Source organism: Charadrius vociferus, unplaced genomic scaffold (genome assembly GCF_000708025.1).
Source record: "Charadrius vociferus isolate BGI_N301 unplaced genomic scaffold, ASM70802v2 scaffold325, whole genome shotgun sequence".
Lineage (NCBI taxonomy): Eukaryota > Metazoa > Chordata > Aves > Charadriiformes > Charadriidae > Charadrius > Charadrius vociferus.
In genome coordinates this window covers 3,565,554-3,575,969 of record NW_009648526.1, presented here as the reverse complement: position 1 = coordinate 3,575,969, position 10,416 = coordinate 3,565,554, and the positions used below count along the sequence as shown (strand labels likewise).

The 10,416-nt window shown below is 37.6% G+C and overlaps 1 protein-coding gene across 2 annotated transcripts in view; it reads right to left on the bottom strand.

The window, feature by feature from the left end:
* Positions 1-10,204, bottom strand: part of RNF111 (ring finger protein 111) — a 43,212-nt gene extending 33,008 nt beyond the window's left edge. Inside the window, exon 1 of one of the 2 annotated variants that reach the window (XM_009885746.1) lies at positions 9,315-10,204. In XM_009885746.1, the coding sequence (XP_009884048.1) occupies positions 9,315-10,191 (877 nt within the window). In that variant the 5' untranslated portion in view covers positions 10,192-10,204. The remainder of the gene's footprint in view (positions 1-9,314) is intronic. The other variant, XM_009885745.1, reaches the window with a different exon arrangement.
* Between the last annotated feature and the right edge of the window lie 212 nt (positions 10,205-10,416).

The window sequence follows — 10,416 nt, the reverse complement described above, 5'->3', positions numbered from 1 at the left end:
AGGCAAAACCCCAACTCCTCTAAACTATGTAAATATTTGTAAGGCATTTAGTAAGATTATATTACTAGGAAAAAACTATGAATTAAAAAAGTTATGTTATTAAAATAGTTATTAAAGTTATGATCATACACAACTTTGTACCTCCTTTTAAATAAAAGGAGCTTTCAAGTAAGTTCTATTACAAGCACACCAAGGGCAAAAGTACATGTATGTGACCTTCACTTATTTTAAGAACATTGCAGTAGTTTGGAGAACAGTATAGACAAATTAGACAATCAGCCAATACAAGCTGATTTCACTACATTTTTCTGAACAATAAAATGTCAGCTGAATAGCAAAACTTCAGTAACATAAACAACGCTGAAGTCATGTTCACAATCCTCATGAAGTAGCTTCCGAAGTTACACACTAGCCCCAGAGCCAGTAGTACTAAGCGGTAGGAAAATCTGATCTTTCATTGTCAACAGGATTTACTGTTTTTTCTTTGCCTCTCCTCATACATTGCTAAAAGGAAGAGAACACAAGTTTTGAAACATCGCAAACAAAACCAGATCAGTTTATTCTGATTTAGACAAGCTGCTACAAAGCAGAGCACAGGATAGTGTTAAAACAAAGAAAAGTTTCTGAAATAATGCATCAAAATGAGGTCTCGGAAGACAGCCCCCTTAACAGGCCAACAGGAATACAGGGTGCCTGCAGCACATGATCAGCAGCACAGCTATCAAGGAGAGCCCTGTGAAACTTCAGCAAGCCCATGTGTAAGAGATTTATCCTAGCATTAGAGCACTGCATTTACAAGGCAATTAAAGAATTACGACTGTACCGATACTAAAGAACTAGTGAAATTTAAGATGTCTTTTTGAATGTTGTGTGGTATCAAAGCGGAGGGTGGGGGGGAGTTCTATGCCAAATGCACTTAAAATCCAAGTTTGAACTACTCCAAACCTAATCCTAGCAAAGCCATGATTTTTTTGCAGTTCCACATAATGTAACTTTGCAGGTTAAGTAAGTGTCCAAAGGTGAACTTTACTGGTACATCAATCAGAGTAGTTCAAGACAGCTGACTTGAATTTTAAGAGTGCACAACCCTGGAAAGCAGAAGGAAACTTTCTTTAGTAAGATGACTGACATGCAGAAGAAAACCAAATGGATTTTCAGAAGTTTTGCTATGTTGTTTCTAAAAATATTTGCTCAAGAGAATTTTGAGGCACTCCCATGCCTCAAATATTTATCACATATGTAACTGTTAGGAGCCATCTGGTGAATCCAAGGCTACACGTTAGCAGTAAACAGCTGAACACATCTTTAAGATGTCTACATCTTTAGACCTACACACGAATATACTTGGTATGTATACACACACCTGTAAAGTAAATTCTTAGGAAGGGCATAAAACCAACAGCATTTGATACTTCAGTAAATGCCAGTTCTAAGGTACTGTATAATTTATAAAACATACCAACAGCCAAGGAAATAAAAACCACAACAAAATAAACAAAAAAATCCAAATCCAGAAATATACCAGATGACAAATACCAGTCACTGACCAGTCATCTTCTGTCTGGAATGAACTTCAACTAAATTTGACCTTAAAGTATAAATATGAATACCTTACTCATCAATGTATCATCTAAATGATTGACCCTGTAAGAGAAGAGCTAAATCTGTATAATGAGAGTTACTATACTAATCCTACACTCCTTGAAGGTAATCTCCCTTCAAGGAGAAGAGTCGCTGGACCGATGGCAGCAAAATAGTTATGCAGATCTATGAGAGGTATTTTGTACTACTTTCAGCTTAACACCTATGGCTATAAAACAAACAGAAAATTATTCTCCTGCAAGTATACACTACTTCTCTCTGGCATCTCCTGAATAACAAAACGCAGCAAGCAAATTATACTCTAGTTGTTTGTGACTAAATTAGCCTTTGGGCTACCACTGAAATACTCATTCTACGTTTTAAATGAGCTGGTTAAAAACAAAATTTCTACTGAAAATTACATAAAAGATTTTATTAGTTTCCACCGATTTTTTTTTCCATACTCACGTCCACAAATAATATCTCATAGTGCATGCAAACCACCACATTTTAGTTAGCAAGTTTTGTATATCCCCACAATTCAGATCCATGAACAAAAGTTAGTAATTAGGTTTTGTACATGACTAATAATCAGTAACATCTTTACAGAAGCTTCTCTCCTCTCTTTTAAAAGCCTGTTTTATGATGGAAACCTAGTGCTCAGCCAGCCTAGACGAAGGGATAAACTACGCTGGCTTGAATCCAAATTTGAACATGCACAAAATGATAATCACCCCTTAAAAAACAAATCACTCCCTCCGCCAGGCCCTACATCCAAAAGACAGTAACTCTGTCAGATTGAAGTACTTTATTAAGCACATGTAACTTTTAAAATAATATAATACTGTGTAGTCCAATATTTAGATCAGTAAATGAGGATATCTTTTCCCCTGAAAGTTGTAAGATTATTTCAGAACTGTAACCGCTAGGTGCTGTTGACAGACCACATGCTGTTCTGCAAAGCAAGTTTTAGAATCAAATACTTTAATAATCCAGAATTTACAAACAAGAGACTAAGCTTTGCACAGTATAACATATATAATATATACAATTATACTCCATGTATAATATATATAATTATACTATTACTTAACTCTGAAGGATCCCAGCATAGCTGAGAGATTAATCAATCATCATCAACACAAGCACCCCACCAAAGACATAAATGACACTGGTGTAACATCCAAATTTATGTTTGGCTGATCGTTGTTCCTCCTGGAGGGTATTTTACATCTATTTTGCAACTAACGTGCGGTTGAAGTAGTTTAAATATTACATGTAAAATAGCAAAGGAGTTTTACAATACCCAATTTCAAATGAGACAGTCTGACGGAGCCGTAAGTGAAAACCGAAGAGATTTAAAATAAGCAGTCAAGTTCCGGTGACAGAGATGACTTACATATTTGGAGTCCCAAGCTTTCACTGGATCAGACCACGGGCCTGCTGAGGCCCATGTTCTCTCCACCAGCTGCAGCAGGCAAAACTACATGGTCAGAGGAGAAAATCCAGGCTACAATCTTTAACTGAAACCTCTCACACCACCCAGCATCCACAACAATGTTACAGATGTCAGAGCCCACGTTCTTGTCAATTCATTACTTGTGGACAGCTGTCACTGAGTGCATCTAAACCCTTTTTGAACTTGCCGGTACTATGTGCCTCTACAGCACCTTGTGCTGGTGAGCTCAAGAGAATTACCTGGATAGTAACTCAGCTTGAAATGGGTGAAATAAGAATATCCTACTAGTGTTAACGAGTACTCCCTCCTTTAACTTGCAAATTCTTGAGCTAGGTGTAACTGGTTCCGCCTGCTCCCGACCCCTGGTAGTACGGCTAGCATAACTAACGCCATTTTGTGAGGCACACAGCCATTCTCTGTGACCGAGCAGGTCACATATTCGTTCCCTTTCCCCTCATTCTCAGACTCTGAAGGTCCTGTGAACCAAGCAGACAAACCAAACAGACTACTTCCCCTCCCTATCAGCCTCAAGATTCCTGGGCGCCAGGCCGATTACTCCCTTCCCTGCCGGCCTTGACGGTCGCAGGCAGGCGGCCAGCCAGGTGTTGTTGACCCTGGCACAGAACAGAGAAGTGTAACAGCGCACAGAGCACTGTCCATAAAAGCAAGCAGTTACAAGTCCTAAGCGGGAACCTGGACCAGAACTGCTGCTGGCCAGCGAGACCCATGACCCCCTCGGCAGCCAGGGACGCCCCTACCATTGCCTGCTTCCTCCCGGGACTGAGTGAGTGACTCATCTTTTATATGACTTTGGAGTCTAGATTATGATTATTATATTGATACAACAAACCATATACCAAGATTTGACCTGATCTGCAGAGGGCCCAGGTGACTAGAAATTGTACGTTAAGTTGTACTATCAACTCTGCATTACGCTACTTATAGATTGGACTATATGGATTCTGTATTGTACTATATTGTAGTACCCGATTGTACTATACTGGTTTGTAGAAAACCTGTGCCAGTCTAATCATAAATTCTGTGCTATACTAATCATATCCTGCTAAGAAAATAAACCTTTAATCATAACTACGATTTAGAGCCATCATCATTCTGCCAAGGATCCCTAAAGGAACCTGCCTGTCCCCTTAGTGTTGGATGACACTAAGTTAGAAGATGGCAGTTTTTCTGCACCCGAAACTTACTTGGAATATAGCTGTGCATGATGGAAGACATTTTCAAAAAGACAGAAATTGCTTAGGAGTCTGCACCCTGGTGGAAAAGACAGTCAACAACCAGAATTTAGGGCATCTTGTCTAACCGCGAGCCATACTAATATGGGCTAATCCAAAACTCTGACTGTTCTTAACCCAGCACATAAATCTTAGTCCTATCAGCAATGCTACAGCAAGCCAATTCGAGAAGTAGCATCTTTTCAGCACAGAAATCCGTAGCAGCTACAGGGAAGTACTGAAGTGAATTTCATGCTAACTTTTATTACTGTAGCTATTTAAAGCTCCAATTCACAGCAGATAGGTATAGCAACGATGGTTAATGTTGACTGCTCACAAAGCCAGGTGCTTCTTTCCTCACCAGTTCCCAGTTCTTCCCAACCCCTCTCTAATAAGAGGCACAGCAGAAAGGGTATGTATTCACTTCCTTGTCCGCTAATGCTATTGAGACAAAAGCTCTGAATTATGAGCTGCATCAGTTACTGTGAGAAAAGGAGTGCATGCTGTAGTTTTAGGAGGGATTAAGTAACTGAAAAATAATCAACTCTAACAACAGGCAGCTCATTTCCACTTCATACATATTTATCTTGAAACTGTTAAAAGAATCAGAACGTGAAATGGTATATGTTTAACATTTTCACCAGCCTCTGGCTTTTAAAATACCAGATGTCTATATTTAACATTTCTGGGAGAGGGACAAGTATGTTAGAGGAATCAAGAGGATGGTAGCAAGTAAACTCAGTCTTATCATTCTAAGCAGCTTTGAACAAAAACTGGAGCAGCTTCTCATCAGCTTTACATTCTAAGAAAAGAGGCAAGGCTTGTTGAGCACTAGCTGCTGAAAAATATAAAGTAACATGTCAGACCCTGAAGGAATTTTAAGTGCTATTGGGTGAACAATTTATGACAATGCAAAACTCCACGCAGCTTTTTTTATAACAACACTTTCTCATTTCCCAGGATTCAGCTTTACTGCCAAATCAGAGTATGGTGAGGCTAAAAACTTGTTCCAATTTTAGCATTTGCTAGATTTCCCCTCTCAGCTTAGTTGTCTCCAAAAGGCACCCCCAGCCCTTTAAATTCAAGCTGAAAATCAAATACCTGTACAAGCATATCAGAAAATTTGTATTTCAATGTTACAGAGATCCAATTACAGTAAAAGGTGAAACTTTGCCGCCTCTGACAAGGGAAGTCAAAAGAGGATTATCTCTATATTTCTGTAAACAGGTCCTCCAAGGGTTAGTGAAAAGTTTCAGAGCTGCCTAAACAAAACACAGAATCAAAAATTGCATTGCACTGCAAAAATGTTGCTGCTTGCAGTTATTTTAACTATAAACCCAGTACTTCAATTAAAACCAACTCATCAACATTCAGATTAGAACATACACCCCAGAAAGCACTTGCGCCTTCATTGGTAACTGTATCATTAAACTACACATAGTTGTTTTTACATTGTCCTTATGCCCCGAACACTCCTCTGTCTACTGACTGAGCTTCATCTGGTCATCCCAGATTTAACGAGGACAACTGTCTTTTATGGCAAACAGTTGGTAAAACAATATCATCTATTCCCAGGTGTCAGGATTTCATACTTGTTTAATGCTTTTCCACTCCCAAAGCACTAAGTTCCACCAGAAGAATAGCTGAAGCCCTGATAGAAAAGGAAAGAGAGGAAAAACCCTATATAGTGTTATTTGGGGTTCTTTTTTGTAAATGTTTCGTTAAAGTTTTGTTAAAAACAAAACAAAACAAAAAAAACCCCACACACATCTCCATTCATACAATTTTCCAAAAACAGGCAAGTTAATTTTACTAACTACAAGAACTAACCCACTAAACACGTATTTGGTTAAAAAGATCTGTTACTATAATTTTGCGCAATAATCGGAAAGAAACATTTTCAAGAACAACATACACTGATTAAATTTACTGGTTCTTTAAATGCACTGCATCTTTAGATAAACATCAACATTCGAAGCAAAGAAATATTTTGCAACATATCCTTAATACAAATTGCCATTACACAGGCTACAAGACTGATCACATCACTTTGATGTCTGCTTATTAAAAATTCAGTTGTTACCATATCTTTTTAAATTATATTTTCTTTTCTGATTATTGTTCTCCCTTCCTAAGTCCATCCTCTAGGACTTTTATGCATATGCTGCAGCCCTCATATTCTTAGCAGAAGTTCTTTGTCCTTCAGTATATTCTGTAGTTTCAGCAGATGCATACTTAACCTTCACGTGCCAATCTAGAGCAAAAAAATTCTTCCCCAACACTAACAGGCTAGTGTAGCATCCCTAGCACTACAACCCTTTCCTCATACAGAAACACCATCATGCTTGCTCACTATACAGAGAATTCGCATAGCTATTTTTCCAGGTGGCCCCATTTCCGCCCCAATTAACTCAATAACTAGAAATGCCTTATATAACAGCAGAAAGCTACAGAAAGTGTTAATCACACTTTTATCTTACTAAAAATAGGACACATACAGGAAGTCTGCTAAACTTCCCATTTTCTCTGCTGTGTAAATAAAATGCTCAAAACCTTCCCCTCAATACATATTTCCACTGGAAAACCCCCCATTAGTATCCACGTACTGCAAGCTAGAATTACTTCTCAGCTCGGTGCAAGTTAGTCCTGAAGTACAGCCACCATAATACATATTCTTTAAAGCATACCTTATTTCAGTTACAATTGATGTGAGTATTTTAATCTAAAATTAACTGGTGCAGAGCTAATTGATTTTTCATTCATGACATAAGAATAAACACTATTTCATAAATTAAGTGTGCTTTTCAAGTAGTGTAAGAATTAAGCCATTGGACAATACACTTTTCCACACAACTAGTCGAAACAAATTGCAAGTTCAAGTCTTGCTACCATCAAAATAACATCACACTGAATTACCAAAAGTTACCTGAACAGTTTGAATATTCACTAATCACTAAATCAATTTTTAGAGGTCTCTCGCCAAAAAGATTCTTTTGAAATGCCTATGTAAAGCCTCACTATGGAAATACTTGTTCTACACTTCAAGGGAAATAAAAGCACAGAAGTACTATAAATTAAATGTGTTAAAAAGGAGCAGTAGGTTTTAACGGTTCAAGTAGACTAAAAAAATTAATGGAAAATTCTCTCTTTAAATACATTTATCATGGTTAGAAATAGATTTTGCCTAAGAAGCCGTAACCTACATTTTCTCATCCACACACCAGTTTCAGTGTTTCATGGTGCTCTATGTGGAAAGAGAGTTGTTAATGGTACTACATCATTTTACAGTTACATGAAACTCCATCCTCTCTGAAAATGAGAAGAAACTATTAACTTGGAAACAGAGTTGTTAACACAGTAGATTCCCAAACTGTTTTTAATATGAATGTATGCATATCCCCATACATTAAATATTTACAAATCATACCCTACGATATGCTTGAACGTGCATGTCAAATGTAACTTTTTTAGGCTTAAAAATTACATTTCTGTCCCCACAAATAGACGTGAAGATGATTAAGGCTGTGCAAAAATTCTTCTGTTTCAGAGTCATTTCTGCAGCCTTAGTACTGCATAGTAACATTTTTGCATTACAAATTTTACTTCTGGTATTTAGATAGTACATTAAAGAACAACACACAAATTATTTCCTGCTACTATGGATAACAAGCAATAATCTAGTCTTTAGTACTCTAGTTATGTTCAAGCATAAATCCTGCCCTAACATGAACATTAGGAAAGAATTTTTCACAGAAAGAGTGGTTGGGCATTGGAATAGGCTGCCCAGGGAGGTGGTTGACTCACCATCCCTGAATGTGTTTAAGAGACGTTTAGATGTGGTGTTGGGGGATATGGTGTAGGGGAGAACTTTGTAGAGTAGGGTAGATGGTTGGACTCGATGATCCCAAGGGTCTCTTCCAACCTAGACAATTCTATGATTCTATGATTAATACACAGCTTTTTTTTAAAAAAAAAACAAAACCTGCCCTTGTATTTTCAGTCTTTTTTTTTTTTTTAGAGGAATGATCAGCACAGTCTGAGATACAGTTTCACTTTCTAGAACACATTTGTCACTAGGCAAAAAACATGGTTGCACAAATTAACACTATGCTACGTTCTATGTATCTACTTCCACATACTCTCTAAAAACCTGAAATGATAAACAGAAGGCACAACTACAACATTCTGAATGTTACTGGTCCCAGTCTTGGAACTGCCTTTCACTTGGCAAATTTAAGATGAAAGGAAGTCCAAGAAAATTGGTAGATGGCAAAAAAAAAAACCACCCCACCACCCCGACCAAAAAAAACCCAAACACACATCCCACCCCACACATTCAAGCACTACCTCAAATACTGTATCAAGACATACTAGAGAAACATCTATGTAAACTAACTGCAAGAATATTGCATTGAGTTTATCTAGATAAAACATTTGGTATATATACAATACCTTGCTTTCCTCAACTTCAGGCCTTACAATTTTCTCTTTTTATTGCAATACTAAAGCTACTTTCAACTGAATCCTATTTTCAGGCTCTTATCACAATGACCTTTTTTTTTCTTCTCATCTTTTTTTCAAGTTGTCAGGTGCAGTTAATTATGTATCAGCAGATATTTCTATATTCTACATTACTATATTCTGCAATCAGACAGAATTATTATTCCCACAAATCAATTGACAAAGCTATAATAGCTAAAATTTTTTATAGAAATCAACAACTAAAAAAAAAAAAATAATGAAGCAACTCCACATCATGTGACTAATCAGATTCAGCAACCGTCCAGGACATGCTTTAGAAACCCTTAACTTTACCTTTTACATCAAAGATTCTAGATTTGCTGTAATTTTACTGGAACCTCTGAATGTACTTTTCCCATCAAGAATTTATGGTGTAACGTTCACATTACTTGCAATAACACTATTTGTAGTATAACTTCTACAAAAACACAAACACACCTGCTCCAAAGCACTTACAAAAAAAGCATATTGTACATGACAAATGCTCGTTAATAAAAAGTACCTCAGGAATTAAATTTTACCTGATGGAACAGCTGCGCTGTTCTGGTGGTTTTCACCAGGCGACACAAATAAGTCTTCCTCCCCTTCAGTAGATGAACTGGAAGAAGATTCACTACTGAGATCATTCTCACTGGAACTGCTAGAGCTGGGTAGTAAAGCATACTTTCTTCGAGCTAACACTTCCCGCTTTTTCCTCTGCATTAAAATTCGTTCTTTTTGGTTCTGCGTCCGCTGTGATGAACTTGTTTTCACAAATCTCTTCCTATATGGAAGTCTTCTCAAAGAACTGTTGTGAAAACAGGGCCTTTTCATTAATAACCCAGGTACAGAGTCTGCCTCGGTCCGAGGCCACTTGTGTGACCTCGCGCTATGAGTTCTACTTGTAGTATTCAACACTGCCTGAGGGTGTCTCACAGAAGCATCTTTTTCTTCATCAGATGTTACTGTGTCGGAGTCTCCAAAATGTAGGCTAGACGAAGGCGAAGAGATACAGTCACTAAAAGAAGAATCGTTGTCTTCACTCTGTGTTTCTAGATGCTGTCTTAATCCTAAGATTCCTTGGTTTTCTTTATCAGGACAATTTTGAGTATATGAAGGACCAGCCTGCTGGCTCTTGCGTTTTTTTCGCACCACAATACTTTTGTCTTGGTCTGTACGGTTGCCATTCATGTCCTTCTGCTTTTGAGAATCACCACATAAGTGAGAGAACTCATTCCCTACTTTACTGGCAATCATCTCAACTTCTGCAGTGAAGCTTTTGGCTGCCCCAATAGGCTCAGGGTTCAAGAGGATCCCCTTCAGACTCTCCTGTCTCTTTGGTGCATCAGAAGAAACTTCACTCTTCATATCCGCTTTTAGAGTATAAACTATATTACATTCAGGAGTCCATTTAGACATGGAAAGTTTTAAGAAAGGCCTAGAAATAAAAATAGATATGCATCAAGGAAAAGAAGCATCAGATTTTTCAAGTGCAAAACTGAAATAAGAGAAAAGGCATTTACTGCTAAGACTAAACCCCATGGGAAAAGCAAACCAGCAGTAACTGAAATACAATTGTTTCATAATATTAATAGTACTGCTTGACAATGTAATTTTGAATTAAGACAGAACTCTTATAACTTG